The 23,050-nt window shown below is 38.1% G+C and overlaps 1 protein-coding gene across 10 annotated transcripts in view; it reads left to right on the top strand.

Moving 5' to 3' along the window:
* frmd4a (FERM domain containing 4A) overlaps window positions 1–23,050 on the top strand; it is a 154,013-nt gene that overhangs the window by 75,360 nt on the left and 55,603 nt on the right. The window contains exon 1 of one of the 10 annotated variants that reach the window (XM_082181782.1): window positions 8,281–9,740. The exons of 6 other annotated variants lie outside the window; for them this stretch is intronic. In XM_082181782.1, the coding sequence (XP_082037908.1) occupies window positions 9,600–9,740 (141 nt within the window). In that variant the 5' untranslated portion in view covers window positions 8,281–9,599. Of the gene's footprint in view, window positions 1–8,280; window positions 9,741–23,050 lie in introns of those variants that run through there. 3 more of the 10 variants (XM_082181780.1, XM_082181781.1, XM_082181775.1) reach the window with 3 other exon arrangements.

Below are 23,050 nucleotides of genomic sequence, written 5' to 3'. Positions count from 1 at the left end.
AGGAAGTGCTGTGGTCAGATGAGACCAAAATTGAGCTCTATGCCATCAACTCAACTCGCCGTGTTTGGAGGAAGAGAAATGCTGACTATGACCCAGAGAACACCATCCCTACAGTCAAGCACGGAGGTGGAAACATTATGCTGGTACAGGGCGACTTCACTGTATCGAGGGGCTGATGGACAGGGGTATGTACCGTAAAATCTTGTACGAGAACCTCTTTCCTTCAGCCAGAACACTGAAGTTCCAGCATGACAATGACCCTAAACATACCGCCAAGGCAACAAAGGAGTGTCTCAAGAAGAAGCACATTAAGGTCTTGCAGTGGCCTAGCCAGTCTCCAGACCTTAATCCTATAGAAAATCTGTGGAGGGAGCTGAAACTTTGAGTTGCCAAGCGACAGCCAAGAAACCTTAAGGATTTAGAGAGTATCTGTAAAGAGGAGTGGACCAAAATCCCTCCTGAGATGTGTGCAAACCTGGTGACCAACTATAAGAAACGTCTTGCCTCTGTGCTTGCCAACAAAGGTTTCTTCATCAAGTACTAAAGCATGTTTTGCTTGGGGATCAAATACTTATTGCACTTACTGAAATGCAAATCAATTTATAACCTTAAAATAATGTGTTTTTTCTGGATTTATTGGTTGATATTTTGAACCTACCATAAAAATTATAGACCCTTAATTTCTTTGTAAGTGGGCGAACTTACAAAATCAGTAGGGGATCAAATAATTATTTCCCCCACTATATATATATATACACTCTCCCACTTTCTCTCCCAGTTCTCCAGCTGTCTGTTGCAAGAAGGCATGTTTAATCCATCGTATGTCCATATGGGTCATAACCAGGGTGCAGCTGTCTACCATCCTGTTTAACCATCAATTATGAGCTGTCAATCAGAGGACCACCGAAGAAGCGCATGGTTCAACCAAAATCTGTCCTGACTGATGAGTTGAATTATATGAAGCTGCCAATCATCCAAAATCTGTTCACTTTTAGACTAATGAAACACGATGGAAGTCTATGCCTTGTGTTTTCATTAGAACGTGTCTTCGGGCTGTTCAGTGCCTTTAAGAGGCAGCGCTGGTCTTAATAAAGGGATGTGGTGTGCTGTGTGTCTGTCTCACTGGGTTGCGTTGATTGGCTCTTTTGAAACACGGTTGTAATTTAGGGATTTCCTATGAGGATTGCAGGTTTTGGGGGGAACGGCAGCGGTTGATAAGGCATAACCATTGGTATTAGCAGACAAAGCGATTTAATCAAAGGAACAAGGGCTTCATTCTCCTTCTCTGATTACCGGGCTTCTCAAACTCCCCTCCTTCCCCTCATTGTTTTTTTCCCTTCCCCTTTTCTTTTGTTTTTGTGCTCTGCCATCTCTCATTTTCATCTGTTTGAGTGATTTTGACTCACAGCTCCCACAGACAGCAGACATACACCACAGGATAATCACAGAGTGAGACAGACTTTGTCAGAGAGAACAAGTTGTTTTGAATCTCAAAAAAACATGTCCACGTTTACTCCAAAATCAAACCGAGAAAAAAAAGCTATATTATTATTATTTTAAAATTATTTTCATGATCTTTAATGCACATTTTCTCCCAAATTCTCATTACTACCTGATGAAATACAATTATATAAAATACTTTCAGGGATCCAGAGACTTGATTGAAAACCTTATGAAATGATTTATTACTATTATTATTATTATTATTAGCAAACATTAAAGGCAGTGCAACAAATATTACTTTTATGTATAAATACGTTTATTACATTTTTATACAAAAACAATTTTGTGATAATATTTTGTGTATATATATATATACACTCTACAGTTCAAAATTTTGAGATTTTTAAAAATATTTTTGACAGAAATTTCTGATCAGTTGTGCTGCTTATTATTTTTGTGGAAACTGTGATGCATTTTTTTCAGGATACTTTGATGTATAGAAAGTTCAAAAGAACAGCATTTATTTGAAACAAAAATCTTTTGTAACATTATGTCTTTACTGTCAGTTTTGATCAATTTATAAATGTATTCATTTCATTAAAGAAAATCTTACTGACCCCAAAACTTTGAACAGTGAATAGTGTAAATAGTGTAATGTCATATTTTTTTGCATTAAAGTAATGTGAATAAGATTTTTTGCATTACATTAATAAGAATTGAAGGGGAAATGCATTTAAGTGTCATGAAAATAATGTCACAATGCAAAAAAAACGTAATGGTCTATAAACAGTCCTAATTTTCTTTAAGCCAGATATTACTTATTTCTTATGGTTTCAGGGTAAAATATCACCTGTACATGTTCTGAACCCCATGTTCTAGGTGGGGTTCACCCTTCAAAACTCAATGATTAGACTCCTAATAACTTAATAGCGTAATTTGAATTGAATATGTGTGTGTTTGTGAATGTGTGATGTTTCTTCAGTAATCATGTAGCTGGAGGGCTTTCCATAAGAGTAAAGTTTTTTACGTTTGCTGGACATTTGTAACAGAAAAATATGCTCTGCTTCATTAGTCTGAGACAATGAAAGAAGCCCTAGCTTTCTCTCTTTTGCCCTCTTACCCTCCACTCATCTCTCTTCACGCCTCCTTCATCTGCCCTACTCTCTTACCCACATAATTCTATCATTCATTTACCTTTTCATGCTCCTCTGTTTTATTTCTTATCCTTTCAGCTTCCCACTTCCTTCCTCTCCTCCTCCTCATTTCCTCTTTTTTAGGTCGAGTTACAAATTTATCTCAGCATGTTCTTCTGCTGTGATATGGTGTGACCAGTTGCAGCTTTCGAAGCCAGATTTCCAATCCAGTGCTCTTAGCGAAACAACAGTATCAGTTTGGCTGTGGAAAACTGTTCATGTTTAGTGGGCTGCCGGGGTTCTCCTTGGAGACCCTTTGTTGCATTGAGTGGAATCACTCCTCTGTGTGTGTGTGTGTGTGTGTGTGAGTGTGTGTGTGTGTGTCTTTAATTGGGTCTTGTTTTGTGTGCTCCATAGAGTTTGTCTCTGGGCAGTGTGCTAACTCTCGGCTGCTCGGCTAAAGCAAAAGTGCTAATTGAGGCTTGTTAAATTTAACCGTTCTGTTGCCTCCCATTAGGAAGCAGGTCAGGCATGATGCAGACAAAATGTGGATTAATATGCAAGTATGTGCTTGAGCTTGTGTAATGTCAGCTGTTCTTTAAAATGCTCAGAAGTAGCACATTTACTGTTGCTAATGCACTTGTGCCATGTCTGAAATCAAGAATGTGTAGAAGTGTGTGCAGTGTTGTATTGTCTTTATTGATTTAGACCAGATTCTGTGCAAGTTCTCAAACGCAAATGCTACAAGCTATTGCCATACATTTCATGTGTTGTGTTGTTTAATTTCGAAATGTTTCATACTTGAAATTACCTTTAACTGCCTCTGGTCAAATAATGTCATGGCATGAACTCTTTGAAGAAAATCTTGCTGATCAAGTTAAAGTTTAATGGCACATTTGAAAGAAACTATCACTCTGTGAGTTTTGTTTCCTGTTGAAAAAATAATAATAATTTTGTTCCAGCCTAAGATTATTGTATGGTTTTAGCTAGTCTCCCAGCCTGGCCAGGCTGTACTTTTGACTGGTTTTTAGAAGGATTTTATGGGATTTTAAGCTGAAGACTAGCTTGGCCAGATTGAGAAACCAGCTCAAATCAGGTAAGACCAGCAAACCAGCTTACTGTTTAAAGTTGATCAAGTGGAAATTCACCTGCATGATCTTATTGTTTATTATTAATCCATGCATATGTTTCATTTCTTAAAAATGTGAGGTTTTATTTTAAATCAAAATGTCATCCATGCAATCAACAACCAATGGATAAAACCAAGTCTTCAACTTCAGTTTTTTTTAATGCATTTCACAATGTGCAAGCAAAAATGTGATGCTACTTATATTAAACTGTGACTTTACACAAGTTTTTATTTCATTTTCTCAGTAGAGTTACCAACATTAAAGCATCAGTGTCTTCATATTTATGGCCTCTGGCAGAGTTGATAATTCTATCTAAGTAAACATCCAAATATTTTTTACTAATGACATCTAGTTGATAAATCTATCATTTAGAACACGCACATCATCATGTACTAGCTTTTTCACTTGCGCCCTCAAGAAATCCAGACATAGGCACACACACACCAAGCTGCCGCTATCATTTTTATTGTCTTCCTCTCCATTTAGACATCCCCTCAAGCTCAAACTGATCTTCAGAGGAAAAAGCATCCCTTAACACACACACACACACACACACACACACACACACTCATGCCCATGCACACATATACCCCTCACAGACTTCAGCATGCGAATGCTGCAATATCAGCTGCCCTAGAGCAGTCTGAGGAATAGAAATGAATTCCTCCTTACACACACACACACACACACACACACGCACTTTCTCATATCAGTGGAAGATTTCAAGTGTGTTCTGAATGCTTTGAATCATCTAATATATGTTAGAATGGAATGCAGCTCAGCCACACACACACACACACACACACTTCCTTATAGTAGTAGAACATTTCAACTGTGTTCTGACTGCTTTGAATCACCAAATATATGTTAGAATGGAATGCAGCTCAGTCAAACACACACACACACACACACACACACACACACACACACACACACACACACACACACACACACACACACACACACACACACAATCTCTTTCATGTCTGAGAAAATAAAGCTTTTTTAAATGACTCCAACCTCTATATGAACTTGACGTCTACTGGACTGGTTTCAATTAAATCTCATGTTCTGTTCCCAGAAACACCAGTGCATGGTCCCAGGGTCAGCTGGGGTCACATTCGTCCCCCAAAACAGGATGCATCACCCCCCAAAATGTCCCAAATGTTCCTTAGACATGAACAAGTACCGAGCTTTGTGCTAAAAATAAGAGTAGAGAATGGATCATTTCACATGCACTGGAACAGGCCTGTCATAGAGCATTATACACAACCACACATACATTTTGACTCATCTTTCTCTCTCAATAGACTATTCATGTCATTCTGGGGGGGTGTGATGGTGTGCCTGGGTATTTAGGGAGGAAATGCATGTGCTTTCTGCTGGTGGCCTTGGATTGGAGTTACACCAGGCTTAATTCAACCGGCTCAGCGCGTGTGTGTGTGCGACCGCCTCCTCTGCGCTCTCGTGGGTTTGCGCTATTATATTATAATCCTCATAAATATTTATGCTCACGGAAAGATTCAGGAGCAAACACTTATTAGCCTATATGCAAAATGAAGTAGGTCAGCGCGCGCACGTGCACTCTCACATACATATATGCAAGTGCACATGAACTTCAAACAGCTTTGGTGCACTGAGACAGCAAGTCTCTCTCCCCCCTCTCTCTCTCCCTTTTACAAATCTATTTCTCTTTTTTACTTCTGTCACATGGTACTGAAGATGCCAGAGGATCTGTGTGTGTGTGTGTGTGTGTGTGTGTGTGTGTGTGTGTGTGTGTGTGTGTGTGTGTGTGTGTGTGTGTGTGTGTGTGTGTGTGTGTGTGTGTGTGTGTGTGTGTGTGTGTGTGTGTGTGTGTGTGTGTGTGTGTGTGTGTGTGTGTGTGTGTGTGTGTGTGCGCGCGTGTGCGCGTGCGTGTGCATGAGTAAGTGTGAGCATTTCAAAATCACTGAATACCACAGCATTTCCCTGGGTTTCAGAACATAGACTGCACACACACACACACACACACACACACACACACACACACAAGTTTGAGAACTACCACCTTTTTAAATATTTGATCCTCTTCCTCCACACAATAGCCGCTCACACACGTTCACACGTCTAAATGACATTCTCACCTCTCACCCCTCAGGAAGAAGCACCTGGTGACTCATAAAGAATCACGAATTAAGGAACATGAATTCTGAACACAGCAGGAAACTAAGGACGCTGCATGTTTCACGGATGCTGCTTTATTGTTAGACAACTTGTTTTTTTATGCCCTCATTTCCTTCAAAGAAAAAAAACATTACTTCCATGCCACATTACTTCACAACATCACACAAATCGTTATTTTTTTGGTTTTGTTTTTGTCCAAATTTCTTCTCCTCCTTCTCCTAGTGACCACATAGCAACACCCTAGTGTCATGCAGTAACTTTTGTTTGGGCAAACACTGCTCATTCATTAATCTTGGTTTGCTTTTTTTGGCAGCATTTCCCAGAAGAAACACATAGATTTGACATAATTTTACACAAAAACCTCCAACGCAATAATTTTCATGAAATTAAATGTGAAATTCATGTGTTTTCTCAAAGGATCTGTTTTTCTGTTTTGTTTTTCACATTGAACAGAATTCAAGGAGAAACATCTGCATTTTGTAACAGGTCATTAAACATTCAGTCAAAGCTATTGAGACGGTTCTTAGGAATTCTGTTTCTCTCTCTCTCTCTCTCTCTCTCTCTCTCTCTCTCTCTCTCTCTCTCTCTCTCTCTCTCTCTCTCCCCATCATGCACCTTCATGAATACTCTCACATCTATGCTTTACTGTAGTGCTATCACTCTTCCATCTGGTTTATTGTGCACAAATCAATATGCATTGTGCCACATAGTGGCAGGAGAGTAGCATGAATGAGTTATTGTAATTCTTTACCCTGCTGTCCTGGTTCTATAGGCCTGTATTTACCCCTCAGTACCACTGCTGCAGCATGCAGACAAATAGAAGTGCATGTGCTTCTGTGCTTATTCATTAGACTCCAGCTGTCAGTGACTTTAAGTGAATGAGGTTTGGTGTCACACAGTGTCATTACACTCTCTGTACGCATATGATTTTACTATTGTAAACAAGTGCATTTCTCTCCCTGCACCACAGAAATGTTTAAGTTAGTCTTTGTGTAGCCTTGTAAATCCTTGCAGAGTATCACCATGGTATCTATATTTTCTTTCAAAATGGCTAATACCTTACATTATTTTTGTGTGGTATTTTATCTGAAACTATGGTTACCAAGTTAAAACTTTATAAGGGATCACAAAACAGTCATGTTTAAATTAAAATTTTAAACATTATTCAAAATGTTATCTAGTCAGGTATTGTTTTTCTTCATCATAGATATTGATGTGTGCATGTTTAATCATATGCCACCCCAGCATCAATATGAAAATCCCATGAATCTCTTTTAAGACAGGAGGCGATTTTAATCAAGATCAGAGGGTTTGCTTACGCTGTTGTTACGCTATTGACTAAGGCTTTCTGTTCAATTACAGAAAGAAAAATGTGCTGTGTTCAAATAAGAGGCCATGTAAATCACTGTATCTGGTGTTTAGTCGGAGTGCAAGAGTTAGTCGAAAAGCAAGAGAAACAATCCCCCTCACCCGGACTATCCTGCCCCCTCACTCGGACTATCCTGCCCACTCACTTGGACTATCCTGCCCCCTCACCCGGACTATCCTGCCCCCTCATTGGACTATCCCGCCCCCTCACTCGGACTATCCTGCCCTCTCACCCGGACTATCCTGCCCCCTCACTTAGACTATCCTGCCTTCTCACTTGGACTATCCTGCCCCCTCACTTGGACTATCCTGCCCCCTCACCCGGACTATCCTGCCCCCTCACTCGGACTATCCTGCCCCCTCACTTGGACTATCCTGCCCCCTCACCCGGACTATCCTGCCCCCTCACTCGGACTATCCTGCCCCCTCACTCGGACTATCCTGCCCACTCACTTGGACTATCCTGTCCACTTACTTGAACTATCCTGCCCCCTCACTCGGACTATCCTGTGCCCTCACTCAGACTGTCCTGCCCCCTCACTCGGACTATCCTGCCCCCTCACTTGGACTATCCTGCCCACTCACTTGGACTATCCAGTCCACTTACTTAAACTATCCTGCCCCCTCACTCGGACTATCCTGTGCCCTCACTCAGACTATCCTGCCCCCTCACTCGGACTATCCTGCCCCCTCACTTGGACTATCCTGTGCCCTCACTCAGACTATCTTGCCCCCTCACTCGGACTATCCTGCCCCCTCACTTGGACTATCCTGCCCACTCACTTGGACTATCCTGCCCCCTCACTCGGACTATCCTGCCCAGTTATTTGGGCTATCCTTTCCCCTCACCCGGACTATCCTGCGCCCTCACTCGGACTATCCTGCCCACGTACTTGGACTATTCTGCCCCCCCACCAGGACTATTCTGCCCCCTCACCTGGACTATTCTGATCCCTCACCCGGGCTATCCTGCCCCTTCACCAGGACTATCCAGTCCCCTCAGTCAAGATGAATGAGAAAATGGATTTTAATGATGAAATGGAATAGACAATTTCACAATCACAATTGCCAAGTGCATATACTTTCTAGCATTAATTTTGGCCTACTAAAGCAACATTTTAGGACTGTCAGTTTCACAAAGTCACATTTTGATTGACACATTAAATGTAGTTCCAAATGTAGGTTCAGGAGGTTCAGTCCTGTCAATCATCATTACTAGCATATATAAACAGCAGTCACTGTGTCATCCTAGTGACAATTCTTCTGGCATCCCTCCTCCTTCCCATTTCCTCTTATTCTTCCTCTGTGCATGTTATAGGGGGGTTTAGCGCGGGGCTCGAGCCAAGCCTCGGGTTCGAGTCTCCTTCGAGGACAGCAAGCCAGGTTTGTTTACCATTAACTATTAAGACTGAATGGGCAGGCGAACTTGTGAACCTATGGACTTCCTGCTCCACAAAGAATGCAGCTCTACTTCGCATTACGTCATCGTCCTCTTTCATTACTTTAGACGCCCCTCTTCAGTGCTCTACTTGCGCCTGCTCTGCTAACTAGCACTGTCAAAAAGTGTATGAATTGTTCAGGACAGTTTTTGAACTATTTTGGGGTTGTGGGAGGGGTTTGGAAGGTAAATGTTTGTCGGTTAGTCTGTAGTTTAGTGACTGGGTCTGGATAGGGCACATGTTGCCTTGAGAACTTTGGCACAAATGACATGTCCCACTCCAAAACTTTGGAATCTGGACGTCATCCTAACCATTTATGGAAAAACAAGTTTTCAACTCCCATGAGTTGTTCTGTCTGCTGCTCTACCACACTGGGAAAGCTGAGACACACATATCGGGTATCTCTTCAGTGGCCCGGGGTTGATGAACCCGAGCAGGATCTGTCTTGCAGGGAGGGACAACTGTCCTTCACTCTGCCCTAGATGGGCGTCTCAGAGCATTGTGCGAGCTTAAAACCCCTCAATGCCCTGCTCTAGGACTGTTGCTTTAAAACAAACAAACAAGTAGGGGAGAGGGAGAGAGAACGACTGAGAAAAGGAGAGAGGGACCAATGGTGCTTTCTATGTGGGAATGTTTGTGTTGGGCGAACCAAGAGCTGTTATTCTGGGAATTTGTCCTGCAGTGGAGAGAGAGAGACCAGTGAGACCGAATTCATTTCCAAGACGAGATTTGAGTCACACAGAAGTCACAATCTCAGTCTCCCATGGGGCATTTTTAAGGATTAAAGGAAGAAGAGATGAGAAAATGAAAGAGGAGAACACAAAAGGGAGACCAGCATTACCTGGGGACCTGTTCTCCCACACACACCTGTGCTGAGAAGGGATTATTTGACCACACACCTGTGTACCTGTGTGTTTGTCATCATGGAGGCGATGCTCATGAGTCTGGGAGAGAGTGTGTGTGTGAGGCACAGTGCATTATGGGATGTGACCTCAGCCGCCCTCAGAAGATTAAGGCATACGCATCTCAGAGCTCCTGACATCCTGGTCCGTGCCGTCTATCAGGTATGAACAGCAGGCTAGTGTGCCTGTGTGTATGTTAGTGTGTGTGTGCTTGGTCACTTTCAGTATGGCAAAAATCGGTAGATGATAACCACCTTACAATTTATATATATATACATATATACATTTGATTAATGTTTATGTATTTTTAAAACATACAAATGCATATATATATATATATATATATATATATATATATATATATATATATATATATATTAATTAATCAATATAAATAAAATCTACTATTTTCTATAAAATGATTTAATTTTTTTTTTTATGCAAATTATTTAACTGTATCAATATGAGCTCATACTTGAACACTTTTCACATGTAAATTGTCTCACACTATTACAAACATGAATGGCAACTTTTTTTTTAAATAAATTTTTTTTTAAATGGCATGTATTTTTTATATATATATATATATATATATATATATATAAAAGAAATATGAATTGGTATTCTAAATACATTTTTTATTATTTTATAAAATGTATTTATTTAATTTATTAATATAAAATATTTAATCACTTGAATCATTAAACTTTAGCTCATACTAAGAATAGTGATTTAAATAAACCCCTAACTCTAAGTATTTTCGCGTGTAACTCGTCTCGCACCATTTGTTTGTACAGACATAAATGATACCTTAAATCTGACGGAGAATTTCGCCTTGCAGACAGTAAAATGGGTGAAAGGGAGAATTAACCATATCTAGAGACCAGAATATCATAAAAACTTGGGGAAGGGCTCATCTGACCCACAACTCCTTAATAACTACATAGCAACACCCTGGCAACTATCCACAACACCCTAGTGAGTTTTGCATGGACAAGCACTACTCACATTTTGCTCACAAAATGTAAAACTCTAGAGGTTTTGTCATCCTGTTTAAATTTATTACTCAGGACATTGTGTGCGCCATAAAGCGCATTAGTGTTGCTATGATGGTTTCTATGGGTTTGAGTCACCCACTGTCTCACGGTCTTGAAAACAGCTCTCCACAGGAGTCTACGGTTCCATCTATCTGTATGTGAGTGTGTGAGCGAGAGAGATCAGTATTCAGGTTGTGTCTCTCTTCTACCTTCCTACTGTGTGAACAGGACAGACCAGACTGAAGCAGACAAATCTCAAAGTTTTCCATCTCGCTGTGACATACCTGAATAAATGATAGCAAAAGTGTTTGTCTGTTCCAGTGCTGATGTATGACAGGCTGCTGCTATAGTAACTGAGCCTACAGAAACAGAGCCTCTATCTATCTATCTATTCTGATTTAATATTTAAATACTTCATATTTAGGTAAACTATACTTCAAAAGTATACATTCTTCCCTAAGAGCTGTACATGCAGATGAAAAGCCAAGTGACTTCTAACCCTCTTCATCGATCATTTGACCACTTGAATCTCAAGATTACAAAAAGAAACAACAGCCCTGTATAACCTATGAGGTAACCTCACAGAGACCACCCAAAATGACCTTTGAGTTTGGCCAGAGGGTGTTCTCTGTGTCTGCAGTGTAATTCATGGTGTTATTGTCTATAAAATCAAACACACACATATACACACACTCACACACACACACATGCATTGTGACGATAATGGTTTTAGCATAGCTAGTAAATATGATGAACATTAAGGCACATTCAGGAGACGAGGAGGGGCTTCCTAATGCATTCTTTCCACATCTCTACACCCATGCACTTTCCTTGCAGGCAGCAGTGTTTGATCCGGCAGGTATTTCCTTGGGAGACCCCTTCACCCTCCTCTCCCCTTTTCCTTTCATTCTACAAGCCAGAAAAACAAGTAGATCTCCATCCCTCTCTCTCTCGCTCTCTCTCTCTCTCTCTCTCTCTCTCTCTCTCTCTCTCTCTCTCTCTCTCTCTCTCTCTCTCTCTCTCTTCTTTTTAAACCCCAGCACAGTCCGTCAGGCTCTGTGAAGGCATTATCCTTTCTCTCCTGCATCGTAATAAACATCCATAGAGCTGCTTTTGTTCCATTTAAGCTGCTAATTGTGTGTCTCTCAGAGGGTGTGTGAGAGAACGAGTGAATGTGAGAAAGAAAGAAGACTCCCGAGGTTAGTTTAGTGCTCAGCATGTAGTAAATGGTTTAGTTGTGTTTTTACATTCTGCTCTGATTTATAGACAACTGACAGAGTGAATGTCCTCACTTTTACTGACCCAGATATTTAGATTTACAGTATATTTATTGATAATAAAAGGGACAGGTAATAGAACGTCACTAACAAACTAATAGTTTATATTTACATTTGATTGTGCAAAACTAGCCGCCATGATGCTAGGGTGTTAAAAGTGGTTGCCATCACATTGCTAGATGGGGTGGTTGCTTACTACAAAAAACAAAACAAAAAAAAGCAAAACAAATGCATGGTTAAGTAATAGTATCAGTCAATACCATTGATATTTACCATATACTGCTGTAATATTTATATAACTTTGAGATTTAAAAATGCCATGGTACAACCATTGGAATTATGGACATGGTACTACTATTTTTTGAGGTTCCTTGAATTACCATACAAATGCCATGGTACATAAATTTCACTTCCATGGTTAAAAAAAGTTCCATATATTCCCATCTGATACCATCACTGTCATATTATTGGAAGTACCATGTAAATTCCATGTTATATGAATATGGTAATCATTCAGTACCATAGTATTCAGTGTATCCATAGTAGGAGTCAGTGTTATTTTACTATTATTTATTTACTATTATAGTATTCATTCAATTTTTGAATTAGCTTTTATTTTTATATTTTTCAGTTTTTATTTTAATTTCAGTTTAGGTTTTAGTCATTTTGTAATGCGTTTTTTTTTTTTTTTTTTTTTTATAATTTAATTTTTTTTGTAATTTTAGTATTTCGACCAAAAATTCTCCTTTTTTTCTCTCAAAATTCTCATTCTCATTTTCTCAAGTCTCATTTACTCTGTATGAGTTTCTTTCTTCTGCTAAACAAAAAAGAAGTTATTTTGAAGAATGTCGGAAACCAAACAATTGATGAAACTCATACTGTTTGAAACAGGATTTGAGGGTGCAGTAAATGCTGACAGAATTTTCATATTTGGGTGAAGTGAACTATCCCTTTAACCTTATTTCAGTTTTCTAATTTTAAGTTCTAATATAGTTATATTTAATATAATTATATTTATATCTAATATATTTAATTCAGCTTTATTTCAGTTAACTCATTTTAGTTAGCAATAACAAAGCTAATAGATGCCTCTAGGCTACTTTTTGTAAGGGATGTTGTGCTGAGAACCATGGGAGGAATTTCCTTTTTCTTAGATTGAGTCTGAATGTGTGTGTCAGTGTGACCAGGTTCAGCAGTCTTTCCTGCTGTTTTCCTCCGTCTTTTTAACCGACATGGCCTGAATTTGAGGGAAATACCATTTTCTCCTGTTTGATGGCAACATGCCACCCCTCCAGCTGCGGAAGAGTGGACTCTTCCACTTCAAACTCTGTAGAGAGCACAGGTCTGGCTGACACACATCCATTCTTCTCAGTCTGTGTTTCTCCCTTCGGTCCACAATCCATCAGTTTGTTTCCCAGCTGTGGAGCAGGTAAATGGGTTGTGCTGCTTTGGGATCCTTCCCTTCTCATTGTGATATCAGAGAGGGAAAATTTAAGAGCCTTCTGGAGCTGTTCGGCCTTGTCTCATTCCAAACTGGAATTCTCTAAACATCACATCTGACGCAACCAAACACACACACTGATACACCACAGCTGTATTTATCCACAATGGTATTTTCCCAGAACATAATGTCTGTTAATCTCTGCACATTCTTTGGCTTCATTTCGTGTTATCATGCTGATCAGAGTGCATTTGTGTGGCGTTGCTGCTGACGGGCTGATCATATGATTGAGTGCCTTATAATTTCAGATATTTAGGCTGCAGATGCTGCTTGGGAACGTGTGGGAGCATGCAACTGCAAGAAACGTTAAACTGTTTGTTTTGATCCAAAAATGCAAATAGGTGAGACAGATGCTGGAAATGGTTATAACCGAAAAAAGGTGATGAAATGAATGTGCAAGTCAAACAGGTTTTTATTGCGCATTCTCAATAGATGTACAGCATTTCTCAATTATGTTTCATCTAAAAGTATCATCTTAAAATGTCTATAATACTTCAAGAGGAATAAAATAGGCTCAAGTTAACTCTCAAGGGTGTAGAGTTATAAAATGAATGTGGATCATTTGGTCTTGGAAGAAAATGAAAAAGTTTATTTTGAGATCTTTTGAATTTGGTTGCCAACTTAGTTTCTTTTGAGCACAGATTAAGACATATCAATATGTTTTTGGATCTCTAATGCTGTAGGTGGTTGCCAGGGCATTGTTATGCAGTTGCTAAATTGTTCTGATTGGTTGCTAGGGGGTTACTATGCAGTTACTACAGATTTTTGATTGGTTTTCAGGGGGGTGCTATGCAGTTGAAAAGGTGTTTTGGCTGGTTGCCAGGGCAGATGCTATGCAGTTGCTATGGTGTTTTGAATGGTTTTCAGGACATTGCTATAAAGTTGATAAGGTATTCTAAATAGGTGACATGAGTTGTTGTTGTTTTTAAAAAAATTAAGCAAGTCTCTAATTGCACCCCATTGAAGCTCATAGCTATCTGAGACCTATTTTATGATTTAAATTTTCATAAGGGTAAGACTTTTTTTTTTAGATGTCCTGTGTGAATATTATTTGCCATAGTGAACATAATCCCTTGGAGATAAACACAAAATGTCAGATATATAGGCAACATATTGAGAGGGAGTTTAATTCTCAAACGCGCTTAGAATTTTTCATTTATATTCAGATTTTATTAGTCATATAATAGAGCATAAATATTGATTAATTGAAATAGCCTCCTCTCATGCATTACTGATTAAGTGAACTGACAGATTAATTTGGGCTCAATCCAGCAGTTCTCTAATCATGGGATTTCCCTGCTGTGTGTGTGCATGTGTGTAATCTGGCGGGATTACAGTGAAATGCATGTGATTGGTGTGGATTACCCACAAGGCCAGGTCATGCACACACAATGAGATGAGGGAATCCCTAGATTTGCTAGATTGAACACAGAAATGTGAGGATGAGGTGGCTTGTATATTGTTTTATGCGATAAGATTATGAAGTCTCTTTGGGACAATGGTGATGTGGATAATTTAATAAAATCTGTCAATCAACACCAGTTGAGGAGCCGAAAAGAAAATGGCACTTAATTTATTTTCACATTAATTAAATTGCATTTGCCCGATATATATTTCATTATCACTAATGGCTTTCAGAAATGTAGCTCTATGAATACCTCTAAATGACATAATTTATGAGAAGTTTGTTTGTTTCATTGGTACAGTTTATTTTGATCATAAAGAATGTGGATTCTAATTTAAGAAATTAAATGAAAATGAAAGTGTGTGTGTGTGTGTGAGATTTTTTTTATATTTTTGAAAAAGTCTCTTATGCTCATCACCAAGGCTAGTTATTGTCTCAGATGGACACAGCTGAACTTTGACCCTTATAATAGTCCAGTTTTGTTGGTGGATGACATAGAAAGAGATTATTAATGAACATCCTGTTAAAATGATGAAGGCTTTGGCTGAACTCTGCCATGAGTTATCATATTCAGAGATGAAAACCAGCATAGTCCAGAACATTTTCCCAATTACAGTCAGAAACTCCCACGTCATCCTCTGTGACCTATGACCTGATTCAGCACATCATTAGGCTGTTTTAATGTTTCATGCAAACACACTCTTACTCTGATTAAGCTTAAACTGAAGACACGAATTACGTAACTTAATAAGTCAGAAATGAATCATGTGAATGACGTGTTTGTGTGATTAAAGATTACACATAGACTGGGTTCGGAATACTGTAGTATACTGTATTTCTTTAAAACAAAGTATGTGGAAGAATATGCATTATGCATTGCTAAAGCTCCGTATTAATTACAAGGTATTGCTACTGACTTATAAAGCCCTAAACGGCTTAGCTCCAGTCTATTTTACGGATCTTCTATCGCCCTATAATCCATCGCGCTCTTTAAGATCACTAAATTCAAGGCTTTTGGTCATACCTAGGATATCCAGAACCACCAAAGGAGGGAGAGCATTTTCACATTTGGCTCCAAAACTCTGGAATAGTCTTCCTGATACTGTTCGTTGCTCAGACTCGCTCTCCCAGTTTAAAACTAGATTAAAGTCGCATCTCTTCAGCCAGGCATTCATATAATCCTACAGTTCAAACTACAATCCGGCCTCTAGCTCATAAATGCCAGAGGAGAACTGGCCCCCGACTGAGCCTGGGTTCTCCCAAGGTTTTTTTTTCTCCATTAGGTCACCTGATGGAGTTTTAGGACACCATTAGGTCACTTGGAGTTTTTCGGTTCCTTGCCACTGTTGCCTTTGGCTTGCTCAGTTGGGGATATTTTGGGGATATTTAATTTAATTTTATCAATCAATAAATTCCTCTTGAAACAAACTTTGTTGTATTATTTTAATTTAATACTGTGAAGCTGCTTTGATGCAATCTGTATTGTGAAAAGCGCTATACAAATAAACTTGACTTGACTTGACTTAAACATTTTAAACGGCTATATTGTAGTCAAATGACCTCATATTGTGTGAATGAGAATATACAGTATAATAAGAAATATATGTTCAAAATCACAGTTTATATTTGTTATCACACTGAGTTGAGCATGTTGCATTGTGGGATACATTACCCAGCACAGTGTGTTCCATTCTATACTGCACATTTGGCATATATAGTAGACCATCAGGGGATTTCACACAGAAACTTGCATACTGTGCACAATATAGTATATACTGCACACTACAGGGTATTTTTCAAAACATAACCAAAGTATATCTTTAATATTACTTGTTCTTTATACATTAATCTATTGTAAGTATCTTGTATATATATAGTCTAAAGCAGTTGTTCTCAAATGGATAGGATGTCTTGGCTCTGATGAATTCCAGAGCTGACTTATGCAGCTTCCAGGAATAAGACAGGTGTGCTGAGAGGAGATTTGATTTAGTGCCAGTCAGGAATTGAGAGATGAATGCACCTGCAGCCACGTTCTGTTACTATGGGGATACATGTGACTAATGGTGTCATCAGGGTGTCAAGAGGAGGCTGAAATGCTGATACATTAGTATTTGAAAAGTAAACAGGGAAAGGGATTGAAGAGAGATGTTTGTGTTTAAACATTTTGGAATGATACCCAAAGCTAATTTGCATATCAGATTTACCTAGTCGTCTTTTTCTCTGTTTCACTGCTAGTCCTGTATCGATACAAAGCTTAGCCGACTGTGTTGTACAATACATGTTCAACATGAAATCAAGATTGTATCTATTTATTTTATTAATGTGCAGGTCATTCCAAAGAAAATAAATAATTCTGCCACACTGTAAAAATTATTTTGAAGTTGTAAATAAAAAGATTATTGTAGTTAAAAAAAAAAAAAAAAGTTTTACTAAACAAATGTCACGTTTAATTAGTTATTAAATCTTTGTAATTAATTGTGAAATTTACTAGCCTTTTCTAAGTGAAAATAGTTTCTGCACCAATTTGTTTGCGTCATACCCCTTAAAAATAATAATAATAGAAGAAAATCTCTTTGATCACCAAATGCATTTATTTGATAAATATAAAAATGCAGTAAAACAGTAATATTGTGATATTATTATTAGAATTTAATTATTCATTATTTATTATTATTATTATTATAAATGTAAATTCCTGTGATGGCAAAGCTGAATTTTCAGCATCACTACTCCAGTCTTCAGTGTCACATGATCCTTCAGAAATCATTCTAATATGCTGATTTGTGCTCAAGAAACATTTCTTATTATTATCAATGTGGGGGGAAATTTTTTTTTTTTAACTGTGATACATTTTTCAGGATTTTTTTGATGAATAGAAAAGTCATAAGAACATGAATAGAAATCTTTTGCAACATTATAAATGTTTTAACTGTCACTTTTCATGAATTTAATGATTCTTTTCTGAATAAAAGTATTAATTACTGACCCCAAACTTTTGAACGTTAGTGTACATGTAAGTCTATGAAGAGTGTAAAAACTATTTACAGTAGGTAGTGTTTTAGCAAACTCACATTCAGGCCTGGTTCCATTCTGACACACTTATCTTATTGATGCAATTATTCCTGATAAAAAAATAAAAAAAGGTCTGCAAACTACAATTCACATGGACTTTAATTGTGTGTGAAAGGATGTCGTTTCTTCCTGTTTGAGAAAGTGATATCAAGGGTAGTCAAGGGCAGCTGGCCCGCTCATTTCCTCTCTTTCTGTTTGATATTCTGTGTATTGGTTAGACTATGTGATGGGTCATGAAGTTCATTGTGTCTGCAGTGCCTGCACAACACAGCCAATCAGAGACTGAGCCAATCAGAGCTCAGTTATCACACCTGACCTGAACATACCAATCACAGCTTTGAGAAACTGTTGAGATGGGCATTTATGCATCGGCCAGGTCAAAGTGATTGATTTACACTTGTTTAATTATAAATGTGTGGGAGAGAAACAGATATGTGGAAACTGCCCACTTCTACTATGACAGTGACACACAATAATGAACTCATCACTGTGCGTGTGAGAAATGTACTATTAAACTTATAAAGCTTTTGTTGAAGGAGGTTAAGTGCACATATTATCTTTGTTTCATAGTTTCTAAGATAGCGTTCGTCTTACTGAAATAGAAGCTCATAAGCCCCGAAATAGAAAGCACAACTTATTGTTACCACATCGGTTATATAAATAAAGTTTACTTACTTACTTACTTACTATAGGAAGTCATAAGAGATTTTTCAGGTTTAAATATGGGCTGTTGTAGAAAATTCACAATGCAATCTTTAACATTTTAAAAATGAATAGACATTTTTCAAAATGTACATTACAGTGTTAATTACTTATACATGATTATAGTATTTACTGAATTAACTTTGATTTTTATATTTTCGGTTTTAATTTATTTGATTTATTTTTACATTTTTAGTAATTTTGTTATATGCCTCTGTCATTTTTATTAGTATTTTTAATATTTCTATTTAGCTTTATTTTATTTTTATTTCAGTTTTAGTCATTTTAGTACTTCAGTTTAAACTTATTCATTACAGTTAGTTGCCAAAGGTGTATATATATGTATATATATATATATATATATATATATATATATATTTATATTTATTTATTTATTTATTTATTTCAGCTTTATTTCAATTGCTGAAAATGAATTCAATTGTTTTTGTTTTAGGTAACTACACTGCAACTTTATATGTTGTGATGCCTAAATTCACTTAAAATAGTTGCTTTATGTTTTTACTTTTTTTTTTTTTTTTAAACAGAATTGTATACAATTTTAATAGTGACCATTTATCATGAAAACCTAACATGGAAATAATTATCGTATCAGCATTTTAATACTGGTGCATCCATCCACAAGATTCTTTTTTTTATCTTTTCTTTGCAGTAATTGATTAAATATTTATAATTGACATTTCTACCAGATATATTGTCAAAATGAGGCAGCATTACATTTCTACTTTTGAAACAGTCTAGTCAAGTCACCTTCATTTATAGCGCTTTTTACAATATTTCAAAACAGCTTTACAGTGATAATAGGAAATTAAAGTAACAGAGATTGTTTTGGCTTTACAACAGCTCTAGAATAAAGTTATTGTCCAGCTAAAGTTAGTTTTGATTGATTCACTTCCGTTGCAAAGATCATTAGTTATTAATTTAGGCGCCGCTTACACAACACTGTTCCAACAGAAAACCCTTAATGCGCTCCGGCCCGCTCATTCGCACAACAACAGTGCCCGGTGGCTCGAGAACGCAAACCTTGAAATAGGTTCCAAGGTGCAAGCTTTGAAGAAATATATATATATATAAACAGACTGTATAGGTAGGCGGCTCAGTAGGTGTTTGAATGGAGCAATAGAGTGTCTCTGGTGGAATAAAAACATATGTCAAGGCAGAGTTTAGTGTGTGTGTGTGTGTGTTTATCGTGGGGGGTCCATCATATCCAGGAACACCTTAAGTCCATTCACAGATCCATTTCAGTTTAATAAACTGCAGATGTGTGTGTGGCCCAGAATGCTCCTTCACTAGTTCTTTTATCAACAAACTCCAAATTGCTCTAGTTTCTCCAGAATCCCAAGAATGCTTGACCGACTAAAGATGTTCTCTCATACAGAAATAGCCAACGGTGCTTCATGAAAGCATTCCTCCAACAAACACATAGCATGGGAAAACAGCTGGATGACTCTGAGAATGAGTGATACAAATAGAGAGAATGTTTCAGGAATAGTTCATCCAAAAATGTTAATTTTCATTGATTAATTGATTACTCACCCTCACTTCAATCAGGGTCCAAAAAAACACCATAACAGTAGTTCTTTCCACGTAGGATTATATGAGTAACAGATTAAATTCACTGATTATTTATGGAAATCTCCCACTCCACTACCCTGGAAATCCAGAGTTCTCGCGAGAGCACAAGTTGAATTTGCTCAGCGAGTTACTCTGGTGTCGAGTAATGATGCTCATTAAATATGCCCTTGTATCCGAGCTGCACCAATCACATCGGGTTATCTGATATAGGCGGGCCAGAGGCGAGCCAAACAGATGACGACGACGCTGTGACGTCAAAGTCATTAATAAACATTGCAAGATGGCTATGGATGAACACCAGTTGTTTGAAACAGCTTTGGCCGCTACAATGAACGAGTTAGACTTGGCTTTTTATCTAAAAGATTTTATCTCGAATCGTTCCTTTGCAAGAAGGGTGTTTTTGCTGTTTTGCCGACCGGATACGGCAAGAGTCTAATATACCAGCGTATGGGGCTTATTGTTGTGATTGGTCGTAGTGTTATCCAATTGCGTGCAGTGAGATTTTCAAATGCATGCCTGGTGCCGCCCCTCGAGCTGGCTGATTTTCATTAGTCGATGCCAGACCATTAATCAATCAGATTTAGGTCTGGATTTCCAGGCTACCACTCCACTACCATTAAAGTGTTTTTGGTCATGTTTGGACATTGACAGCATCCGTAACTGTTAATAAGGAAAAGAGTGCCTTTGAGTGCCACAGAATTGTTGAATAGCATGACGGTGAGATGATGACATCGTTTTCATTTTTGGGTGAACTATTCCTTTGACCACTCCTAGATAATGTTTCCTCTTCAATAGATCGTCATTCCCAGGAGAGCCCTTTATTAAACACACACAAACATACACAGCGTGTGAAGATGATGGTATGAGATGGCTGTATATGGTGAGAGCAGTGATGTGGTCTGTGGTCAGAGTGTGTAAGAGGCTGGATGGAGGAGGAATAGACTCGATTGCTGTAAGCTCTCTCTGTCTTGTGTTGTGTGTGAGGGATCATTTCTGCTGCTCTACTGACTCATATATTCACTGAGTTTTATGTCCTAGTTCACACACACACACACTTTCACACTCTCAGAGACTCGTTCAGAGGATTGTGCTGACATACACACAATTAAAGACACACATAGTCATGTGAGAGGAGATCTCATTTATCGATTCATATAGTTCCTGAGTCAGCAATCTCCATGTTACGCACAGACTTACACACTTTCTTTGTTCTCAATGACTGGTGACAATTATAGCACAACTTTTCCAAAAGCTTTTTCATTTAATGGGAGGTTTTTGGCTCTGATAAGTTCTGCATGATAAATCATTACTCTTGCCTATGTGTTTGCCTGGCAGAAATCATTTTAGCTTTTTTACGTTTCACTTAAATAGTCCTGTAATGTGACAATTTAATATTTAAAATGCCTTAAAAATAATGGTTTTAGATGTCATTTTAAACAATCCTGAATGAATGAAATATACTTTATTGTCCCTGATAGGGAAATTTGTAATGGACTCAATAGCAAGCATTTCAACAGAATCTGATACATAAAAAGAAAATGACATGAAATATACACACCATACACTTAGACATAAAAATAGGAAGACGTCGCTAAACCATGTTCAGCAGTTTAAAACATTTTGGAACAAATCTGTTTAGTGAATGATTCATTGAATAATTCAAAGAGAATCACTTGATTCTTTCCTAAATTAATCAGCTTTTTTGTTTTTTTGAATCGGTTGAGTCGCTGGCTGCATCTAGAATCACATCCTTTCCTACTAAAAAGTAGCCGAAAAACAGTTTGTGACAAAGGAAGCATGTCTTAATTAACAGTACCCCACTACTTTTGGTGAGATTCTGATACGATGGACACTTCACTATCCCATGAGGGCACGGGAGAGGATTTTTGGATGGCAGTGAAGCGACACAAACTGACACTGGCAGGTCACAATGACAATATGGCGGATGTAGTACGTCCAGATTACATTTATACTACGCACACTCATACTATAGAACATTGAAGTAATTACTTATTCAGAATAAGTACCTACTCAAGAGTGGATGCAATTTCGTGTTCGTTGAGTCACTCATAAAGACAGGCATGTAATTCATCTCTGCTTGATTTAATGATTCAGTGACTCACTTTGTTGCCACCTACTGGTGGAGTGATGTAACGTACAAAAAGAGTTGCTTAACAATCACCCTCAGCAAGTAGTCTATATAAAGCATAATTACACTACCATCACTACTGAAGATTGTCTAGAATAATGAAGAAAACATATAGGAATACAACACCAAATATTTTACCAATTTTCTTATTGAATTCATACTTAGATTCCATGTTCATATTTGTCTAGATACAGCCTCTTTCTAAGCTCTCTCTCTCTCATACACATTCACAGCAGGTCTGGGTTTCTTTTTGTCAGAGGCGGATTTGCATTCAGTAGTTCTACCCTCAATCAATATTCAAAAGGGCTTGAGAACAGAATGACTCAGCTTTCAACACTGAGGCTTTTCCAATCACACCGAAACAGTGAAAAACTTCAACTAAAACTATATAGATGAATATGTTCCAGTATGTTTCAGTAAACTTTATCGACTCAAGTGCTGTTTATCTGGTCTTGTTTATCTTATTTATTTGTCACATGTGTTTCCAAAGTATATGGTGGGATATATTTGTGTGTGTGGGTGTGTTAGTAGGCTTGAAGCTTTAGATGTTTAGGTTATGTCTGTGTGTGTGTGTGTGTGTGTGTGTGTGTGTGTGTGTGTGTGTGTGTGTGTGTGTGTGTGTGTGTGTGTGTGTGTGTGTGTGTGTGTGTGTGTGTGTGTGTGTGTGTGTGTGTGTGTGTGTGTGTGTGTGTGTGTGTTTGTGTGTGTGTGTGTGTGTGTGTGTGTGTGTGTGTGT

This window comes from Leuciscus leuciscus, assembly GCF_965113295.1.
Source record: "Leuciscus leuciscus genome assembly, chromosome: 10".
Taxonomy (NCBI): domain Eukaryota; kingdom Metazoa; phylum Chordata; class Actinopteri; order Cypriniformes; family Leuciscidae; genus Leuciscus; species Leuciscus leuciscus.
Note: the sequence above shows the minus strand (reverse complement) of the source record. Positions and strands in the feature narration are given on the sequence as shown.